Raw genomic sequence first — 23217 nt, 5'->3', positions numbered from 1 at the left:
AAAAAAAAAAAAAAAAAAAAAATTTTGTTCCAATGATTTTTGGCATTTAAATTCGGGCAACAGAGGGCTTCCCTGGTGGCGCAGTGGTTGAGAGTCCGCCTGCTGATGCAGGGGACGCGGGTTCGCGCCCCGATCTGGGAAGATCCCACGTGCCATGGAGCGGCTGGGCCCGTGAGCCATGGCCGCTGAGCCTGCGCGTCTGGAGCCTGTGCTCCGCAACGGGAGAGGCCACAACAGTGAGAGGCCCGCATACCGCAAAAAAATAAAAAATAAAAAAAAATAAATAAAATGAATTCGGGCAACAGAAAATATGGTTAGCATTGTTTCTTTTTCTTTATAGACAGCCTTTTCTTCCAACCTAGATGTTTATCTGAGTATTTCTACATCAATAATATTTAATAACATTATCAGGAGATTTGTTCTACTTTTAAATTGTACATGGAGAGCTCTTCACATTTTGTTCATTTTTGGGTTTTATTCTGCCAAAAAGCTGTTTTTACATTGTATCCTTTATTATTGCATCTATTTTGTTTATTCTCTTCTCTTCTTTGGTAACAGCAATGATCTTTTATAAGTCTGTTTTTTTCTCTGAAAATGTCTTTTTGGTGCCTTCACACCTGAACACACATGAGCAGATGATAGATTCCAAGGAAAAAGAAGTCTCATTGTTCTCACTCCCTTATATGTTCGCTACAAGCTTCTCAAATTAATTCTCCACAAGTTTCTGCCTGTTGCTTATTCTCATTAGAGATTCCAATGTCCATTCAAATTCCGCTATTCCATTTCGGTTTCCTTACCATCTTTCCTTTGCCTCATTCAGCAAGTTTTCCTCTAGTTCCTTCTTCACTTGATCCATATTTTGGAAACGCTGTCCTCTTACTGTTTAACCTTTCACTTTCTTTATTCTTCCATGTTTTCTTGAATTTCATGCCATCTAAAATGCATTTCTGTTTTCCACTGTGTAGGTCATAGAAAAACATCAAATGGGCTTAAACAATAAGCTACTGTGTTATCTTACAGAACAGGAAGTCAGGAGTTAGAGGAGGGTTCCATTGATTGGTTGAATGAGATGCCCAAGAATGTCATTAAAGCCCCCCGTCCGTTCAAGCTCTCCACTTTGCCATCTCGTGTTGGCATTGCCCTTAGCCTGGATCCTTTCTTGAATGCGAGATTGCTTTAGCAGTTCCAAGCATCAAACCCACACGTGGTAATGTCCAGTAGGAGACAGAAGCCCCTGGAATATCCTTCCTAGAAGTAAGGAAATCTTTCCTAGAAGAAAATAGAGCTCCCCTAGTAGACCTTCCCTCCTAGCTCACTGAAAATTTTTGAAAATTGGCAAAGACGATAGGAACATCTGATTGGCTTAAAAGAATCAGGATTTTCCCCTACATCTTGGAATAGGGTCATCCTCCTCCGAGTCACGTGGGGAATGTGTGGGCACCCAGACTCGTGTGGGGGTTCTGCCAGAAAGGAAGAAGGTGAGGGATGGCTGTTGGGTAAACAATCAACACTGACTACTTTTCTTTTGAAAATTTTATTTTTCTCAGCATCCAGAGTGTCATTTTTCTTATTTTTTCACATCGCAGATTTTTCTGAGACTCCATGTTGTTTTGTTTCTGTTTTCTTAACTTCGAAGGAGGAGAGGTCTCTAGGGACTGGTGTTTGCTGATAAACAGAGAAGGCAGATTCTTATTGTTGCTTTCGCTGTTCAGCTGATTGGAATCCTTTTCTTGTGACTTAAGCAGGAGAAGTAACGGAGGTTCACAGTCCCCATCCCTGTGTGATGTATCTTCCACCATCCTTCCAAGTCATGTGAGAGCTGTGGAAGAAGGAATTCACACTCTCTCCACAAAGAGAAAGATTGATTTCTTTATCAGGAGGAGCAAATGAATCCAGAAGCACTTTCCTATGGCTGTTCCCGTCTCAAATTTTTTCTAATACTGAATCTGAGTTCCGGGGTACAAAGGTGTTTATCCACCCTCTTTTGTCTTAGCCAATGAAAAGGACTGAGGAAGAGAAAGGGCTTGGAGATGCCCGATCCCCATATTTGCTTGCTGGAGCCTTTGATTCTCTGAGCCCAGGAAAGAAAATGGGAAAAGATGAAGCATTTCTTTTTTGTCCTTGGAGCCAGTGTTACCTTAAGTAACAAAGTATAACCGTGTCAATTGTCAATTGTATAATGTCCATTTCAGTTCTGTAGAATGTGGCACGGTGGGATGGCATTCTACTTAACTATTAGTTTTACAAGTTCAACCCTATGGAGTTGGTCAGATTTAAGACAGGGAGAAAAGGTAATTCCTACATAGATATGCACTTTTCAACATTCCTGAGGGGATATGAGATGGGGGGTATGTGAATCTACTCTTTCTCGAAGGTCACAAGTCTGTATACACCTAATCTTAGTTTAAGTCAAAGCTAGCATAGCACGCCCATGATTTTATATTTCACTGTCATTTTTAATGAGATAGAGTAAAGCAATGGTTGAAAATTGATTTAAAGAAAAACTTTGAAGACATGACTGTATAGGTATGCACTATTCAATGCAGTAGCCACTGGACACAGGTGGCTTTTTATATTTAAATTAATTGAAATTAGGTTAAAGTAAAAATTCAGTTTCTCAGTCCCACTAGCCACATTTCAAGTGCTTGACAGTCATAGGTGACTAGTGGCTACCATATTGAATGTGCAGATACAGAGCACTTCCATCATCATATGAAGTTCTTTTGGGCAGTGCTGTGCTAGAGCTGTCTTACACTAGATCAGTGTCTTTTAGAGTTCACTGTAGCTCTAAGTCAGCTCTCTTTAGCACTTGATTTGGCTCTGGATGTACACCCACCCTGTCTAATACTATAGCCACTAACCGTATGTGGTGTTAAGCACTGGAAATATGGCTGGTCTGAGTTGAAATGCTTTATAAGATACACATTGGATCTCAAAGCCTGAGTATGAATAAAGAACGTCAAATATATCATTAATAATTTTATACCAGCTCTGTGTTGAAATATCATTTCAGTGTATTGGGTTAAACAAAATTTCTTATTGCAGTTAATTTCACTTGTTCCTTTTTACCTTATTTAACGTTGCTATAAGAAAATTTTAATTTACATACGTGGTCCATGTTATATTTCCACTGGACCTCTTTACCCGCTATGTAACTCCAGAATGCTCTCCCTTTCTCTGTCTCTTTCTCTAGATCTGTGCTTCCCAGTACAGTAACCATAAGCCACATGTGTACATTTAAATTTAAGTGAATTAAAATTAAGCAAAGTGTAAAATGCAGTTTGCCCATCACATTAGCCGCATTTCACACACTCAGTAGTCACATGTGTTCAGGGGCTACCATATTGCACAGCACAGATACAGACCATTTCCATCATTGTGGAGAGTTCTATTGGACAGAGCTGGTACAGGTTATACACAGTGATGGCAAAAACCACAGAAGTGGGGCGTGAATGCCTAGAGCTTGGGTGATGTTTCCACGGTGCCTAACTCTGCAACACGTTATCCTCCCACCTCCTGGAGCCCATCCGTTCCACCTTTGTCAGACATGTTTATGCACATCTTATCTCCTCTTCTCTCCTGCAAGGGCTGTGGCAGCGTATCTCCCTCTGAACACACTTTCCTCCACCCTCCTGTCTGTACTTATATCTAACACTGTGCTTTGTACACTATAGGTACTCAGTAAATATTTGTTAACCGGCTGGAGTGGCAGTTCCTAGCAAGTGATTGGAAATATGTGGCTGTTGCTAGTGGGAGATCTCTAATGGCTTGGTAGCAGGGGAATAAAAAAAGAAAGAGAAGGTCAAAGCCAGGTTCCCAAGGAAGAAGGAAGAGCGACTGGCAGAGAGACAGAAAAGAGGAAATCAGAGGGATGGTGGTGACCCGGCATCTCATACACGTCACCATAATCTCTCTGCTCGCGCTACCAGCCCTTCACGGGCAGCAACAAGACATGTTGCGGGGGAATTCACAGCCCTAGACAACAGCTATAGAAAAGGTGCAAAAGAAATCCAAAATATTATTATGTGACAAATAAACATGTAAGGCCTATAAATGAGCAGTTGAAATGGCATGAAAATTAAGGGTCTGGTGAGGAGAAAAATGAAAAATGTTCTCTCGCTGGGCCAGCTGGTTTGAGTTACATTTTACGAGCAGCATGTGGATTCCAGCACCCTTGTTGAATTAGCAGCAGAATCACACATTAGTTTTAAGGCTCCCTCTCGAAAAGGAACATCATAACGATTTTTAATTGGGGCTGATAAAAATGTAGCATGACTTGTAGGTTCCTGAGAGAAGTGAGTTGTGAAATTGGGTTTTCATTAAACCTAATGATGGAAAATTAAGTATAGTGAGTCTGGTGAAATGGGGTGTGATAAAAGGCATCACTTCTGCATGATCAGGGGTTAATAGGGAATAGGTGAAGTAAGATACATTGGCAAAGGGAGTCCAACTAGTTGAATTAATAAACCTTGAAACTCCCTTGGTTCCGAGTCTCCATAGCATCATTAGCACCAGCACTGCCATTATTACAAATGTTACAGCAAAATACAAGTTGCTAAGTTTCAGACACGTTTGTTTTCCATTCCAGTGTTGGTTTTGCTGACACCAAGTTTACAGTCTGTCTAGCAATGTGTTTAGAGGAAAATATCCATATTGGTAGCTATTTGGTTTTGGAAACACTTGGCATCTCACAGAAGTTGTCAGATGCTCTTTCCTAAGAAGCCTATCTCTGCCAGACAGCTGGTCTCCCAGGCAGCCCAGGTCCCAGGCCCATGGGTCTCTGAAGATATCTGTCACCATATATGATAGTGGCTTAGGTGGGAGACACTCACAGAGCTCCAGGCATTGACTCCTGTTCATCCTATCCTGGGAATCGTGAAGTGCGGCATCTAGAGAAGCAAACTCAGGTGCTCCTTTTTTCTCCATCCCCATGAGTGATATTCACTGGAAGGAGGCCTCAGATCCATGGCAGCTGGGATGCCTACAAGAAATAGCGTGAGTCTTTAATGAGGAGTCTTCTGAAAATCCCTCAGTAGTTTCCCACTGGCTTGAAGATTCTTAGACATTCACACCTTTCTAGGCGGACCTCACACGGTGCCTCACAGCTTTACCCCCGGCATATTTCCACCCTCTACCTCGAGTCCATCTTATCTTCCTTGCGCTTTACCTAGATGTGCTTGGCTTTTCCAGCTTCTCTGCTCATGCTTCCAGTGGTTCTTCTTGTCTGTCTACCCTCCTAGACCACCCAGCCTTGAGGGTGAAACCTGTATTCTGTCCATTTCCAGTGTCCACCAGAGTCCCTGAAACAGAGTGGGGTCTCAGTAAATCTAACTCCTGATCACAAGGGTGTGATGGAGAAGGGAAGCTGTGCCCATATTTGCCAGCTCTATGTTTAAGCAACGCCAGTGAAGATGTGTTACCTGTTACCTCAAATCCCAGGAGAAAAGTAAGCAGTATTTTTCTCATGCTTGTCAGAAAACTTGTGCTTACATCTCACCTAGGCCCTTCTTCCTGGTGCATAAACCTATATATTCTAGATCCTTCTGTTGGCAATCCTTTCCTTACTAGGAAGAGTTTTGCTCATGCTGTCACATAGAAGGAAAGTTCACTTTTACATACAGAATCAATGTTTGATGGATTATTGCGACAGAGAGAAATAAGCTGAAAGATACGTGGATTTTGAAAAGACAAGATGCAGAAAATGAGGAACGTATGCTAGAACTCCCAGGGAATGAGTGTAGCATAGGCCCTGTGGGGTCTGCCTTGGTACCTTGCGGTGTCTGAAAACATCTGGGTGAGACACATCAGATCTGGGAGTTCTCATCTTATGCATGCCAGAAACGTGAGGGTCTAGAGCATAGACTGTCCGTGTCTTTGGGAGGAGGCTGGGGAGACGAAGCCTGAATGGTTCTGGATAAGACGAACTGGCCCTGAAAGATTGACAGTGTATGGCTGGCAGGGAGTTCATAGGGTTAGAAAGTGGTTTTACTGGTCTAAGGGGAGCAGAGGAATTCAAATTCCAACCTAAGCAGGCATCAGTTTTGAGGGTGGCCCAACTAGTAGGGAGCAGTTAACACAATTCAGTGTGTCTAAAGATTATTATCAGGCGAGATTATAGATCTTATACCAAGGATAGATGTATGAAGGACATGAGGCGTAGGACCCAGGCCTGGGAGAAATAGCTGTTGGGACTGGAGGAGGAGGCTCAGGCTTCCCCACCTGCAAGGTAGGTTCAGCATCACTCCTGGGTTAAGAGTGTTAAATTCTGGGGAAACTAGACAGTAGGCAGAAGGTGATCATTGTTGCAGAGCCCATAGCTGGAGAGCAGCTGAGAGGGTCAGGGTCTCTGCTATCTACTGCGGATCCAAGACTGGCTCCAATTCCTGCCAGTGTATGACCCAAAGGAAACAAACTAGTAGAGAAACCAGGTCACACGGGGATGCAGGCAAATGGACCAGAAGCAGGCACATGGCTCTGATCTCCAGGGACCTGAGGCTCTCCTCACCTTCAGGCAGGCACCAGAGACGATTCCAGGTAGTCTGCTTCCTCAACAGGAGGGTGGGCGCTCCTAGTATCCATCCTGCCTGGCTTCTCATTGGTTCTGGGATTGGCCTGGATTGCCTGAGACCACCCTGACAAGCCTGAAGGAAGGACAGAAAAAGGCGGGAGATGACAGCCAACCTGGAACCTTGTCTTTACTCCATCAAGATGCACCCTTGAAGTAGAAACGAACCAAGAGTTATTGTGTCACTGGTTTGTTTGTTGTTTTCATGTTTAAATCTACCGCCACAGCCATGCCAGGGAAACCGTGTTTCTTTATTCTTTCTGCAGTTCCCTGATCAGCTGAGTCCTGAGTTAGTTCCCTCTGCCCTCCTGAGGTCAACCTAGGGGATGCACAGAGGGCAGAGCACAAAACTCCTGTAGGTGATGGTCTGTTCTCCCTCCTCCTTTTTGAAGCAGATGGCAGCCGCGGGGAGCTGTCCCAGCCCACCCTCACGATCCAGACTCACCCCTACCGGGCCTGCGACCCCGTGGAGATGAGCTATCCCCGGGACCAGTTCCAGCCCGCCATCCGGGTGGCTGACCTGCTCCAGCACATCACTCAGATGAAGAGAGGCCAGGGCTACGGGTTCAAGGAGGAATATGAGGTAAGAGACCAGCCTGCGGGAAACTGCCTGATGGGCACAGAGGCTTCGTGGGTACTAAAGGTATTCAAAGTATGGTCCCGGGTTCAGCAGCATCAACACCACCTGGGAGCCTGCTGGAAATGCACCATCTCAGGCCCACCCAGACCTACTGCATCAGTTTAGAGTCACACCTTCCTTCAATGGGAAGATATCAATAGAATGGCTCCAGCCCCCATCCCACATGTTGTAGAAAAGCCAGCAGATCACCCCTGCCAGTGATTTTCAGCAGGCCTGCTTGCTCCTGGTCACCTCTTGCCTCATGGTCATGCTTCTGTTGTGTTTTCAACACCCCCAAGTCAGTATCGCATCTGGCGACTGCTGTCCTCCCTCTCTCGGTACCTTCTCCGCAACCCCAGCCTTGCACATCCCTTACCTTCCTCCCCAGCGAGTCTCTAATGCCAAGGATTCGTGAGTAGCAGTTGTTAACTAAGGTTTAGGGAATCACAGAAGGATTGCAGCCGAGTACAGGAAGTACCTGAATACAAGTCCTCCTGAGGTGAGGTTCTGGTCCCCAGACAGGTCTCTATCCACTTCCTTCCCAAAAGTTCCTTTTAGTGTCCTAAATTTTCCCTTTTTTTTCCTCCTCCTTTTTATAGCAGCCAGGAAAAGGACTCCACTCCCTGTACTTTATTATGCAGAACAGTTACAGCTATCTTTATCTCACTCCTTTTGTTCCACTCCTTGCCCTTTAGGCCTCACCTTTTACAAACAAAAGGTAGAAGGAAAAACTCATTAAGATGTTTTCCTGCACTAAAGAGCACCTGACCCCCAAGAGGAATTTTGCATCCCTCCTGAGCCTGTCGGAATCCAGCTGCAGGTGGCTTTGGAACCAAGCATCTCTTTCTTCTCTTTTCCTTTCCTCTCTCTGCCTCTCCTCTATCCTTCCCAGAATATCTTTTGAGCATTTGCTGTGTGCCAGGCTCTGAGTTAGTTGCACTAGGTTTTGTTGTGGTGGTGGTGGTGGTGGGTTTTTTTTTTCTCTCACATGCATCATGTGGCCCAGATACGCTAGGTTCAGTTTCACGGTGTGCAGTGAAAATGCATTGACTCAGATGCTACACATTTGGAATTCTTGATACTGCAGACTAAGTTTATCTCTCAGACTGTATTCTGAGAAAGAGCTTACAAAGCAATATTTCAGAAGTTGTGTGAGGTCATGAAATTGTGCTCAATTTGGCGGTAGGGGGTGTCCAGACATCCAGATTCCAATACAACAAGCTGTGTGGCCTATCATTTTGCTACCTGAGTTTTAAAGTTCTTTATTAGTTGAATGAAGAGTTTGGATAGGTGATTACTAAGGGCCTGTCTGGTCCTAAAACTTAGAGAGTATAAAACGTGGTAGCAAGGAGAACGGTTTGACGCCAGTTATGCGAACAAAAGCGTTTATGTCAATGGACATGAGTAATTACCAGCTCAGGAGAACCAGCAGTTAACTTTTTTTGTTTTGGTTTGGTTTTTTTGTTTTAACATCTTTATTGGAGTGTCACTGCTTTACAATGGTGTGTTAGTTTCTGCTGTATTACAAAGTCAGTCAGCTATACGTATACATATATCCCCAGATCCCCTCCCTCTTGCATCTCCCTCCCGCCCACCCCATCCCACCCCTCTAGGTGGTCACAAAGCACAGAGCTTATTTCCCTGTGCTATGCAGCTGCTTCCCACTAGCTACCTATTTTACATTTGGTAGTGTATGTATGTCCATGCCACTCTCTCACTTTGTCCCAGCTTACCCTTCCCCCTCCCCATGTCCTCATCCATTCTCTACATCTGTGTCTTTATTCCTGTCCCCAGCAGTTAATTTCAAATACGGTCTAAGTAAAATAGTGTTTTTCGGGCTTCCCTGGTGGCGCAGTGGGTGAGAGTCCGCCTGCCGATGCAGGGGACAAGGGTTCGTGCCCCGGTCCGGGAAGATGCCACGTGCCGCGGAGCGGCTGGGCCCGTGAGCCATGGCCGCTGAGCCTGTGCGTCTGGAGCCTGTGCTCCTCAACGGGAGAGGCCACAACAGTGAGAGGCCCACATACCGCAAAGAAAAAAAAAAATAGTATTTTTCATAAACTCAATCTATAAATTTTGGGAGGATACTGGGATAAGAATTGCAGGTGACGGTCTCATCACCTCACATCCCTGGGCCTTATTTCCTAGGAGGTTGGTTAAATGATCCTGACCTCAGGGGGCCGTGGGGTCCAGCGGCTGGACCTCGGTCCTTGTCTTCTTTGAAAAAGGAATTCAGCAAAGAGACAGAGATTATGAAGCAGATAAAATGTTTATTAGAAGCAAAGTACACGAGGAAGTACACACAGGCAGACTCAGAGTGAGTCGTGCCCAGTAGGGGTGGCTAAAATTGCTTATGTGAGGGCAGTTTTCCAGGTTCCCTCTAGCCAGACATCTTGCTCGTGCCCATATTTGGCCTGACTCAGGGCCCTGCCCGATGTGCACGCACATCTTTCAGCCAAGATGAATTCTAGCGCGAGGGTTTCTGGGAGGTTGGCGGGACATATTATGGGCTGGCGCCCTTCTCACCTTTGACCCCGAGTATCTTTTCTGCACATGTGTGGTCTAGGATGTCTCCTTGACCACAGGAATGAGAAAAATGTGCTCGACTTATCTTTTACTCAAGCAGGGCTCTGCTCCTGTCGTTATCTTTATTTCGAAGTGTCTACAGGAGACTGTTTGCAGCTGCTCAGCCTGGGGCCCATCTCTCTCCTGCCTCAGTCCCAGCCCCTTAAAGTATGGGGGGGAGCATGTGTGTGTGCGCTCACACTCACTTGTGTAGACCTGTGTGGTGAGTGAATGTCAGGAGAAGGTGTGTTGTTTGTAAAGTCGTATTCAATATCATGAAGGTTTAATAAGTTATTAGTCATAATATTTAATTTGTTTTAAAGTTTCAAATAGCATTAAGGGACATATGTGGCTTATCAGAAAGGGGGCCAAGTAGTCAAAGCCTGAGAAACACTGTTCTAAGAACTTGCGATCTAAGATTTGAAAACAGAAATACAAATACATTTGACGACTTTGGTGCATTTCCTTCCAGAATGATATCTTTTAAAGGTATCCATCCTTATGTGGCGGGATTTTGGATTGATTTTTTTTTCATTTATTTTTTTGTGCCTTTTTACATTTTCCAAATTTTCTAGCATGGAAATGAACTGCTTTTATAGTGAGAGAGAAAACAATAAATGTTGTTCCATCATTTGAACTTCAACCAGAAATATCATTAAGTAGACTAGACTTGCCCTCAGTTAGTTCAAGTTATATTAATCAGTTAGCTTGAATGCTTAGCTTCTAGTTAACAGCATTTCCTGATTAACTAGAGATTAATTGGAAAACATTACTTCATAGGTGTGTTTCCACACTGTCTTTCCACTTGCTTAGACTATAGCTGGATATTGCTTTGATCATCAAGCCTCCTGTGATGTCTGGAATCTACATACTGAACAGAGAATCACAAATCTACTTGAAGACTGTTTCCTATTGTAGATATATGATTCCTGGGTCTTCAATCCTACTATCAAACCCACACGCCATGTGCTCTGTTTGTTGCCTGTCACTCGCCTACGCTGCTCATTTTTTTCATGCAAATTAGTGGGTTTGACAAGTTGACATATAAGGGACCTCTCAGCTATAGCAAGCTGTGTCTTATAAAATTCACTTAAGTTTTACAGTCACTTACAGATTTGCTCATTAAATATTTACTGAGTAGTTACTGTTTCTAAGAACTGTTCGAGGTATTTGGGATACAACAGAGAACAAAAATGGACAAAGATACATGCCCTTGTGAAGCTTGTGTTCTAGCAGAGGAAACCCAAAATAAACAATAGACTTAAAGATAAGGAAGTTATTTTACAATAACTTACTTAATGTAATATGTTAGTAAATGATATAGTATGTTAGACAGTGAAAAGCACTGTTTGCTGTGTTACAAACTACCCCAAATCTTAATGAGGTAGAACAGCCAATTTATTGTGCCCACTGATTCTGTGGGTCAGAATCTGGCATTTGGACAGGGTACAACAGGGATAGTCTGTCTCTCTTCCATGATGTCTAAAGCCTTGACTGGGAATGCTCTAAGGCTTGGGACTGAAGATCTGAAAGTGTCTTCACCCAGATAGCTAACAGCTGGGATCTCAGCTGGGATTGCCAGCTGGAACACCTACACTCAGCCTCTTCCGGTGGCCTGGGTTTCCACACAGCACGGTTGCCTCGAGATCACTGAACTTCTTACGTGGAGGCACAGAGCTCTGCTGGTGAGCCCGCTAGCTAACAAGGTGGAGAGTGCGTCACCCCTCGTTACCTGCAGTTGGACGCCACACAGCATCACTCCAACCACCTTATATTGGTTATACGCAAACAATAACTGCCTGCCTTCTAGGGGAGGGAAATTAGACTCCATCTCTTGATGAAGGGAGGTGTAGCTGCAAGATTCTAAGAGAGAATACAGAACAGGAGTATTGGAAAATATAATCTGTGGATAATACAGTCTTCCACAAGTAAGTACCATGGGAAATGAAAGAGAAGCGCAAGGAAGGGAGATGGTATATTCCAGGGACATGAGGTGAAGGAGTCCCAGCATTAAACAGGCTGAAAGGGCAGTCTTTAATTGGAATATGAGATTCGAGCAGAGACATGCCGGAAAGTATCTGGAGGAAAAGAGTCAAGATTAAGGGAGTAATATATCTGGCATGTACAAGGAGGTCAAGTGTGGTGTGAGTCCAGTGAACAAGAAAGAAAAGTAATAGAAGGTGCAGTTGGAGAAATAAAGGGGGCCTGATCGTATAGTGCCTTATAAGCCATTATAGGGGCTTTGGCTTTTACTCTGAATGAAATAGAAAGCCACTGCAGAGTCTTGAGAAGACAAGTGATAATTTTCTGACATTATTTTGAAAGATTGATTCTTGCTGCTCTGTGGAGAATAGACAGAGGGAGGAAAGGGTAAAAGCAGGGAAACGAGTTGCGAGCCCACTGCAGTGACCCAGCAGAGAGACAGTGCTGACTCACCCAGGATGTGGCAGCGGCGGTGGAGAGAGGTGGCTGGATTCTGAATGTATTCTAAAGATAGAGCCAACAGGATTTTCTAACACATTACATGTGGCCTGGGAGAGAAAGAGAGGAATCAAGGGTGACTTCAAGGCTATTACCCAAGCCACTGGAAGGATGGAGTTGCCACCAGTGGAGATGGGAAGGCTGCAGGTGGAACAGACTTGGGGATAAGGAAGGAATGGGGAGTTTGATTTTGAACTAAGATGTCTGTTAGATATCTCAGTGGAGATGGAAAGTAGGTAGCTGGATATATGAGTCTGGAATTTGGGAAAGAAGCCTGGACTGGGGAGAAAACTTTGGGAGCCAGTCATACATAGGTGATATTAAAAACACAGAATTTCAACTGTGAGATGTCAGAGCACTTTTCATAGACCAGGCATTGTACTGGACTCTAGAAACTGAGGAGACAAGATAGAGTCCTTGGCTTCTGGGGAGCTTAGAGCTTATTCTTTGAGATGCGCATATAAACTAACTATTTCACTGTTTGGCCAAATGTCACAGTAGAGGTATCCCCAGAGTGCTGTCAAGCCCTTGGAGCTGGGGTGCATTAAGCCTAGCCTGAGGATGGATAGCCAGTGGCTTTCTGGAAGACATAAAGCCTAAGCCAAAGCTTGAGAAATAGGAGGGAGCAAAGAAGGAGATGGGGCTGAAATTGTTAGTAGGGGCAGGCATGGGGTGAGGGCAAGGGGATTTGGATTTTATTCCAGGAGCAGTGGGGAGCAGGGATTTTTTTAAGATGGATTCGCATTTTATTTTATTTTATTTTATTTTTTAACATCTTTATTGGAGTATAACTGCTTTACAGTGGTGTGTTCGTTTCTGTTTTATAACAAAGTGAATCAGGTATACATATACATATGTTCCCATATCTCCTCCCTCTTGCGTCTCCCTCCCTCCCACCCTCCCTATCCCACCCCTCTAGGTGGTCACAGAGCACTGAGCTGATCTCCCTGTGCTATGCGGCTGCTTCCCACTAGCTATCTATTTTACATTTGGTAGTGTATATATGTCCATGCCACTCTCTCACTTTGTCCCAGCTTACCCTTCCCCCTCCCCATACCCTCAAGTCCATTCTCTAGTAGGTCTGCGTCTTTATTCCCATCTTGCCCCTAGGTTCTTTATGACCATTTTTTTTTTTTTTTTTTTAGTTTTCGTATATATGTGTTAGCATACGGTATTTGTTTTCCTCTTTCTGACTTACTTCACTCTATATGACAGATTCTAGGTCCATCCACCTCACTACAAATGACTCAATTTCATTTCTTTTTATGGCTGAGTAATATTCCATTGTATATATGTGCCACATCTTCTTTATATCATCTGTTGATGGACTGTTAGGTTGCTTCCGTGTCCTGGCTATTGTAAATAGAGCTGCAGTGAACATTGTGGTACATGACTCTTTTTGAATTATGGTTTTCTCAGGGTATATGCCCAGTAGTGGGATACTCAAGACAGTATGGTACTGGCACAAAAACAGAAATATTGATCAATGGAACAGGATAGAAAGCCCAGAGATAAACCCACGCACATATGGTCACATTATCTTTGGTAAAGGAGGCAAGAATATACAGTGGAGAAAAGACAGTCTCTTCAATAAGTGGTGCTGGGAAAACTAGACAGCTACATGTAAAAGAATGAAATTACAACACTCCCTAACACCATACACAAAAATAAAGTCAAAATGGATTAAAGACCTAAATGTAATGCCAGACACTATCAAACTCTCAGAGGAAAACATAGGCAGAACACTCCATGACATAAATCACACAAGATCCTTTTTGATCCACCTCCTAGAGAAATGGAAATAAAAACAAAAATAAACAAATGGGACCTAATGAAACTTAAAAGCTTTTACACAGCAAAGGAAACCATAAACAAGACCAGAAGACAACCCTCAGAATGGGAGAAAATATTTGCAAATGAAGCAACTGACAGAGGATTAATCTCCAAAATTTACAAGCAGCTCATGCAGCTCAATAACAAACAAAAAAACAAACATCCCAATCCAAAAATGGGCAGAAGACCTAAATAGACACTTCTCCAAAGAAGATATACAGATTGCCAACAGACGCGTGAAAGAATGCTCAACATCATTAATCATTAGAGAAATGCAAATCAAAACTACAATGAGATATCATCTCACACCGGTCAGAATGGCCATCATCAAAAAATCTACAAACAATAAATGTTGGAGAGGGTGTGGAGAAAAGGGAACCCTCTTGCACTGTTGGTGGGAATGTAAATTGATATAGCCACTATGGATTCGCCTTTTAGATGCAACTGTTTGTCGTAGATCAGAACAGGGAGATCAGAGGCAGGTAGGGGGCTGGGACAGTAATTCAAGGAAAATACGGGTTTGCCTGAACCTGGAGACTGGGCCCCGAGCCTAGACAAGCCCACACACATTCTTTCATGTCGAGCCATAAAATCAGCTTCCTCTCTTTAACATGTAAACTTGAACCTCTCAATGTATATATTTTAAGTTCGGTGACTTGAAATAATGCATGAATGGTCCTGAATTGAGAGTCAAAATGCCTAGATTTAAGCCCTGTCTCTTTCATTAACTATCTGGGTGACCTTGAGCCAGTTACTCCCCCTCTCTGGGCCTCCATTTTCATATTTATGCAATGGGCATGGAGACATTGGTCAGAGTGATCCAAAGAATGCTTCTGTCCATGATACGTTGGGAGTCTCAGTGGGAACCAATTGTCCAGGCCAGCTGGATCTCCCATCCCACCTGTAGCTCCACTGGACCCCACTCTCTGGGGCTACCACCCCCATAGTTAAGTCCCAAGTCCTAGCCACTGTGATTGACCAGGGACTTTGGGTTCCTAAGAACTCAAGGAGGCCTAAGGCAAATTAACTGCACTTCCCATACAGATCTGAGTCTTAGAGGCTTTCAATCTTGACTGCACGTTAGAATAACCCAGGGAAGTTTTAAAAACACCAACACCCAGGCCATCCTTCAGACCAATTAAGTCAGAATCTCTGGAAGTGGGATCCAGGGATCAGTATCTCTTAAGCTCTCCAGATGACTCTAATGTACTTTCAAGGTTGAGACGCTGGTCTGAGGAGGCCCGTGGAGTCCCCAGCACGTGCCCTGCTTGTGTCCACAGACCCTTCCCCTCACCTGCTGTACTTGCTCCCGGTCACATCCGATGCCCGTGGAGGCGTGTGCGGACCCCACAAATCTGCTCTGCTATTGGACCACAGTCACATTAGAGTCAAGGGGCTTCTTCACGTGATCCTGGACTGCAGAGTCTTCCCTCCTCCCCCTCCTACCACCCCCAGCCCAAAGGTGGGGGCACCTTCCCCAGTTACAAACCAAAAATCCTAAGCATGCCGTCAAATGCTAACAGATGTTGGCTGGAGAGTGGGATTGTCTGTGAGTCCTAGAACGCCAGCCACTGTCATGGTCAGATGAGTAGCAAGTTTGGGAAGGATGTGGGGCAATAGGGTGAGGTGACTTTGTGATGGAGAGAAGGAAGAGAAGCATGTTAATCCAGTCCAATCCAGGCAGCCTGTCATCACAATGAATAGAACAAGCCCAGTAGGGAAACCAGAAGGTATTGGTTACTACAGCTCCATTAAGATTACTCAAGGCAACGAGGACCAGCTGTGAGGAATATGATGCAGCCTAATGAAGAGCAAACATTTGTTCATTTTCCAGCTCTGGGCAGACACGCCACGTGCATGGCTTGTGTGGGGTGAGGCCAGTGTTGCCATCTTTCTGTTAGTCATCTAAGTGATGGTGGGCAGGCAGCCTCCCGATGGAGTGTAACCAAGGAGATGGATGCTTCAGATCTCCCCAGGTGCCCTCTTCTCTGCTCAGAGCCACCTGAGCAGAGACAGAGTGGCCCTTCTGTTTCTCCCACAATTTTTTTCTCTCCTCAGTGGGTAAAAGAGTCCCAGAACATGCCACTGCAGGTGATCTCTGAGAGATTCTGGCCCAGCTTCTCAATTTGCAAATGAGTGATTCTTGGGTAGGGGCATGGGGAATTAGTGGCAGAAGCCCAAATCGTGAAAGGGAAAACCATGGTTGTTCTCCAACTCTGGAAACTCATAATGATCAAAATAGAAAGACTTGACTCTGCCTGCTCATTTCATTCCGCTCACCATGGATTAAAATAAGGAGAAACTGGGCCTTTTCCAGAGGTGGCCAAAAGACATCAGGAAACATGTGGTTTCAGACTTGGAAGTTTTCCTAGCAAGAAAGAGCTCATGTACGAGAGACTGTTAACTGAGTCCTTTCCTTTGAGCTTATTTTTTTTTTTTTTTTTTTTTTTTTTTTTTGCGGTACGTGGGCCTCTCACTGTTGTGGCCTCTCCCATTGCGGAGCACAGTCTCCGGTCGCGCAGGCTCAGCGGCCATGGCTCACGGGCCCAGCTGCTCCGCGGCATGTGGGATCTTCCCGCACCGGGGCACGAACCCGTGTCCCCTGCATCGGCAGGCAAACGCTCAACCTCTGCGCCACCAGGGAAGCCCTGAGCTTATTTTTATTTTTCCACTTAGTATTCTGTTTGTAACCCAGCAAACAATATTTTCTGTTTAACTGGAATCCTCCCCAACCAAGTGAGCAATTTTCAGGTGGTACCATAGAAAAGTGTCTCCATTGAGAGTTAAGACGTGGTTCTCAATCTGCTACTGATAGGCTGGGTGGACTTAGACAAGACTCTTCCATCTCTGGGTCCATGTTTCATCTTCTGTGACATGTTTGACTACATAGCATGGACTCCTGAAGGCTGATAATATATGCTGGCCCTTCATTTGGCCAGAAACACTTACTGAGTACCTTACACTGCGTAGTTTACTGGAGATAGTTAGAAAGATACAGAAAGAAAATAAAGACCCTACTTTGAAGGAAGCTCATGGTCTTACCACACCATGTAATCACATAACGGAACTCTAGTTAACATGCTTTGTAGACCCATGAGAAAGGGCGGTCCAGGGTGAATGCAGGTTTTTGTCATTTATTTTTGCTTTTTGTCAGCTATTACTGCCAGCATCCATCAGAAGCGTTCTAAACGATGAGGCACTGAGCTGAAGAAAAGTAGAAAGGCTGGGTAGAGGAAGAGCCTGTGTGACAGAGTGACACAGAGGTTTAGGGGCTCAGAAACACAAAAGAGTTGAAATGTTGCAAGCCAGCTCTTAGACAGGAAACAAAGATGCCTGTCTATGAAAAAAGAAAAAATGAAACTAGTTGGGGAGACAAATAGGAAGTTTTCACAGTTTTCCTGAACAGAATTAACAAGGTAAATCATGACCTTTGACAGTCCACCCCTTAACTCTAGCTGACTTCAAGTTTAGGGGAGAGCTGTTGACCCAGAGGCACCCTCCCAGAAACTCATGCATGGAGAAAATGTGTGGACAGGACCAGAAGTCTGTAGCCTGGGATGGGATGCAGGGGTCCCCCAGGTCATAGGCTCAGAGATGGGAGGAATAGATGTACCCTAGTATGAGCTTTCCCATCAAACTGTAGGCCTCTTGGAAGTAGGGCCAGTGTCTTACTCATCTCTCTTCCCTGAAGCATGTGGAAAATAGTATATTAAATATTAATTTAATTGATTTGCAAAGTACTGGTGAAAAACTTTATGGTTAAGAATAGTCCCATCAACGAAGTGAGAGAGTGGCATGGACATATACACACTACGAATTGTAAAATAGCTAGCTAGTGGGAAGCAGCCACATAGCACAGGGAGATCAGCTCGGTGCTTTGTGACCACCTAGAGGGGTGGGATAGGGAGGGTGGGAGGGAGACGCAAGAGGGAGGGGATATGGGGATATATGTATACGTATAGCTGATTCACTTTGTGATACAGCAGAAACTAACACACCATTGTAAAGCAATTATACTCCAACAAAGATGGTAAAAAAAAAAATAATAAAATAAAATAAAAAGAATAGTCCCGTCCATTCTAAATGTAATAGTTTGCATCTACCAACCCTAACCTCCAAGTCCATCTCTCTCCCTCCGCCCTGCCCCTTGGCAACCACAAGTGTGTTCTGTAGGTCTATGAGTCTGTTTCTGTTTTGTAGATAGGTTCATTTGTGCCGTATTTTAGACTCAGAGTCGCTTTGCTGTACCACAGAGATTGGCACAATTTGTAAATCAACTATACTTCAGTTTAAAAAAACTGAAAATAATATAGTGCCATCCAGAAATTTAAAAGGCAGTATTTCTTAAAGAAAGACACTGACACAGAAAGACCCTCACGTCGTGGGCTGTCTCTGTAGGTGCATAGAGTGTCTTCAGAGTGAGTCTTCCCCAGGAATTTGCTGTTTCCAATCACCTTCCTGCCTAAAACAGTGGTTCTTAAACTGTGTTATGTGTCAGAACCACCTGGAGTTAGTAAAGAACATTGAGACACAGGCTCATGGATGAAAGACAGGGCCCAGGCCTCTGCATTCTACCAAATTCTCTAGAAAATCTGGATCCCTACCAAAGTTTGAGAACAGCTGACCTAAACTTTGTCATTTAAAAGAGATCTCGTAGCTTTCAGTGGGGCCTTTTAAAGGGTGCTTTGTGACTCTATATGCAGACAGACCCTCAACTATTCTGCTTGTTCCAAACTCCTGTCACAGACAAATACCCCCATCTTGCTGCCCTCCGATTTTTGACTCAACATCCCCAGAACTCATAAATTACCGTCTACTTAGTAGCATGGCACACAATAATATTTGCTCTCCTGATGCCACTCTGAGGAGATGTCATTAATCATCCTCTCCTGCCTTCTCTGTCCACATTTATAATCCCTAAGGTGTGTGCTTTTCACCAGAGAAGCAGGCATTTGTTGAAAGCATGGTCTCTGCCAGGGCCACCGGTAACTCATACAGCACCTTAGAGTGAAATAGCAAAAGGTACACCTGTCTCAGGATACTTGACTTTATCACCTTGCAGAAGATGTTCATAATATATACAGAAATCTGTCGTGCCTACCAGATGAATGGTGCTCCCTTAGATTTGGCGCTCTTGTGTTGTGCACAACCTGTACAGCCATCCATGGTAGCCTTTGCCGTCCACCAACTAGCCATGGCCTTCAGTAAACATGGGTACTTACTGAGCTCGTGGACCTCAGTTGAGACCAGACCTTAGGCTTCCAGCCACCCATAAAACTCCTTCTCACTCCCTTAATACTGTGTCTTACCTGTGACCAGGTTGTCCCAGTTTTCCCAGGATGGTCCCAGTTTTAAACGAAAGTTCTGCATCCCGGGAACCCCTTTGGTCTGAGGCAAACCAGGAAGGATGGTGCAAGGAGCGCCCCCCCTTCTTTTGTCTTGTGACAATAATCTGGATGTTTCTGCTCAATAGGAGACAGAGAATGAATTCTGGGGGTGAAACAAGGGGGCTGGATAGCATATCCTTGGGATGGAAGAGTCTGAACACCTGCCATGTGCCAGGCATTGGGTTAGGTGCCTACAGGCATTATCTCAGGTAATCACTAATCATCACAAAACTCGGTGGGGTGTATATTTTTCATTTTTAAATTTATATGCTGCAGAATTTATTTGGGGGTCGCAGGGTATACAATTCTATGAGTTTTAACATGCATGGTGTCACATAAACACCAAAACAATCAGGGTACATAAGAGTTCCATTGGCCAAAGAATTCCCCATGCTGCCCCTGTGTAGTCGAATCCTTCCTCCACACCTAACCTGAAGGGTGTATTATTGACTTAATTTTCAAAAAAGGTGATTGAGACTTGGAGTGGTAAAATGATTTGCAGTAAAAATATCCAAACACTCTAATCTGTCTCCCTTTTGCAAAGCCCTGCCTTTTCCCTCTCAAATGCACGGCAAGAGATGTTTCTTGACGGGATAGATGTGTGAAAGACCCAGGTAAAATGGCTTCTCCTCTGTGAAGACTCTCTGGGATCTTCCCTGCATCAGGAGAGTGCAGTGGTGGGTGGAGTCACGGAGAAACCCTGGCAGCCCAGACTGATCACGGAGGAAGCAGGCCCTCGACTGTGCCCTGAAGCATCAGCCAGGAACTGCCTGGTCAGCATTCCCTGGGCCTGGTTTTGCTACACCCCAGGGCATATCATGTCCAATTAATTATCTCCAGGGATACAGTCAAGCCAAAGGGAGTGAGGAGGGCCTCATAGCTGACAGAATCTGCTGAGGTTAGTGGGTGAACAGGTAAAGGAAATGGAGCAGGATACTCTCAGCCATGGATTGGAGGTGAGCTACTCTTGGAAACTGTGTTCTGATGTCTCGCTATCTGGGGCCTAACTCAAGGAGGCTTAGGTACAGAGAAGAGTGTCCAAAGAAGGGTGGCAAGCTTCAGAAAGGACTTTCTTATCTCAGTAGGGCCAAACCAACAGGTAGGAAAAGGAGTCAGCCAGGCAGACATCAGGGCCAATTCTCAGTTCTAACAAGAAATTGAAGTATTCGGGGGGAAACCGGGCTAGGTTGCGGAGTCCTGTGACTCAGCATAACAGGTCAGAAGAAGCCTGTGACTTGTGGTCAGGTGATCTGAGCTCCCCCTGGCTCCAGGACCTCAGCTCCTTGACCGAGAGGGACGGTGGGGGGGTGGGTGGGTGGGTAGGTGGAATGCCTACCAACCATAAGAAGAGTTGGTCTGGGACAGGGACCAGATGATACTCTTATCCTAAAGTCTATGAAGCCTGTCAAGAAGGACACAGGGAGGGTTTAAGAGACAAGTGCTCTTAGCCACTTGTCACGATGCTGGTACAGGCTTCGCCTCCTCATTTTTAAAAATGTCCAAAGCATCCCCACTGACTTAAAATAAAACTCTCGTTCTTGGCCGTGGTCCACAAGACCTCAACTGAGCACCACACCTTCCCCATCCACATGATGTGTCACTTATATTCTCTCAGCTCTGTTGAGCCTCCCTTCAAGTTCTAGAGCACACCAAGCTCATTCCATCTCAGGGCCTCCACACCCATTGTCATCCTGGAACATTCTTCCCCCATATAGCTGGCTTCTGCTCATCATCTGTTTTTCAGCTCAGATGTGTCAACAGGAGACCAGTAGAAATACACCTGGAGTTGAATAAGCTGGATTTAGGAACTGTGGGAAATCTCAGGAAGAGGGTGTCAGAAAGGGCTCATAGGATGTGAGCTGTGTTAGGTAGATTGGAGGCTTTGTTCTAGATTAGACACCAATAGGAAGTGTTAGGGTTGGGTACCTTAGTAAATCGTAACTATTAGAAGGGGGAACAGGCTCGAGGCTACAGCTGAAATTGGCAAAGGAGCAGCATCACACATGAGCCAGGATAGAGGGTGGGTGGTTGTTTTCTTTTGGCTTGGGCAATATTCCTGTTTGTGTTTGGATATGACTACAGAGTGGTCTAGTTTTAGCCTTGTTCCATCCTGGTCTCAGAGGAGCTTTGTCTGGTGTTGGCATTCTGTGAAATTGTTTAAGTTCAACAGGAAAACACCAAGGTCCAGCTGGCAGTGCCAGGCCAGCTCCTGGAAGTCAGGAGCTGCTCTTTTCCTTCTCAAATGCCACCTTTTCCAAGAGTTCCGCCCAAGCCACCCTACCTAAAGTGGTGCCTTTTCCAGAGTCACTGTCTATCCCAGGACTTTGTTTGTTGCCTTTGTAGCACTTGTTTTAAACAATAATTATCTTGTTTATTGTTTGCACCTTCCCACAACTAGGACAGAAAGTCCATGAGATCTTGTCTGCCGTGTTCATTGCTATTATTTCTAGGACCTAGCGTAGTCCTAGCACCCAGATGGTCATTGGAAAAAGAAGGAAGGAGAGAAGGCAGAAGGGACACAGGGAAGAAGGGCTCACTTACCTGGAGTAGCCCATCACCAGGCATTCTTGCGTGAGTCATTGCATGTTTTCAGACCTCACTTTGCTGATCTGTAAAGTGAGGCAATAACATTCTCAAAAGATCCTTTCAGGTCTGCCTTCTGAGGATTCTGTGAATACCACAGCTCAGACCTCCAGAGATGCAGACATCCCCCAATACACCTTTTAGGACTTTAAAAAAAAAAAAAGAAAGAAAAATGACTGCCTTAGAAAAGCAACACTGTGGAAGAGTTGGAAACATTTCCACACTAAGAGAAGAGTGTAAAAATAGAGCTCAACACTCTAAGGAGAAGAGAATGAGAAAAGGAAAGCGGAGATTGATAATGGATGAATATAATGAGATGGCAGTTTCGGTTTCAGAAGAATGTGATTAGCTCCTAATGACTGCCACCATTCCCTGGTCAATCTACTGTAACGAGCCACTAATGCAAAAATAATCCCCCTCGGCTGGCTCACTTTGAAGATGGAGATGAGACTCCCCCTCATGTTTTTTTCCTTCCTGAGATTATCCCCTATTAGGTTGCAGCTCCCTAAAAATGGAAATGGATGTGTGATCAAAGTCCGCAAACTAAGGGGTCATTACCACTCACTCCTGGGCGACTGCGTGAGGTGTTGCCTCTCAGCCTTTGTCAACGTCATCACGGCCCCCGGGGCCAACACATTCTCCTTCATCCCCCACCAGGGGGACACAGAGGCTCCCAAGACTGTGCCAGGAGCCTGCACGATCTCCCACGGAGACATGCCACTCATCACAACTATCTAGGATTTTTCAAAGGATATCTTCGCACTGGGTTTATCCTGAAGAGCATGGATGTTGAAAGGACTCCCAAACTGTGCCATTTCAGGACTCTGAGGGTGGGCGGGGACGTTCATTAAACTTCTGCGGTATCGTGGTGCAGAGCGTGCATACATACTCTGTGGGGCCCCGTGGATCAGGGCAAAGGCGAAGTGCATGGAGGCAGAGTAAACAAAGAAATGCCCAGAGGGTCTGTCCAAAAGTGAGGCAGGAAGCTTTATGGTGTAGTGAGCTCTCCATCACCAAGGGCATCCAAGTTTAATGGTATCCAATTAACAGATGCTAGGGATCAGCTTATCAGCTGCCTGGAAGGCCATTGTGGAAGGGAGCACAAACAAATTATTTTCAAGGCCACTTACACCTCTGAGGTTCCAGGATCTTTGCCTCTGTAGTCACAGAAGCCATCTCACACACTA

The 23217-nt window shown here is 44.9% G+C and overlaps 1 protein-coding gene across 1 annotated transcript in view; it reads left to right on the top strand.

Moving 5' to 3' along the window:
- Positions 1-23217, top strand: part of PTPRT (protein tyrosine phosphatase receptor type T) — an 804737-nt gene that overhangs the window by 706485 nt on the left and 75035 nt on the right. The window contains exon 18 of the mRNA XM_007464800.1: positions 6958-7148. Coding sequence (XP_007464862.1) covers positions 6958-7148 — 191 coding nt within the window. The remainder of the gene's footprint in view (positions 1-6957; positions 7149-23217) is intronic.

This window comes from Lipotes vexillifer, unplaced genomic scaffold, assembly GCF_000442215.2.
Source record: "Lipotes vexillifer unplaced genomic scaffold, Lipotes_vexillifer_v1.1 scaffold53, whole genome shotgun sequence".
Lineage (NCBI taxonomy): Eukaryota > Metazoa > Chordata > Mammalia > Artiodactyla > Lipotidae > Lipotes > Lipotes vexillifer.
This window is presented reverse-complemented; position numbering and strand designations above follow the sequence as displayed.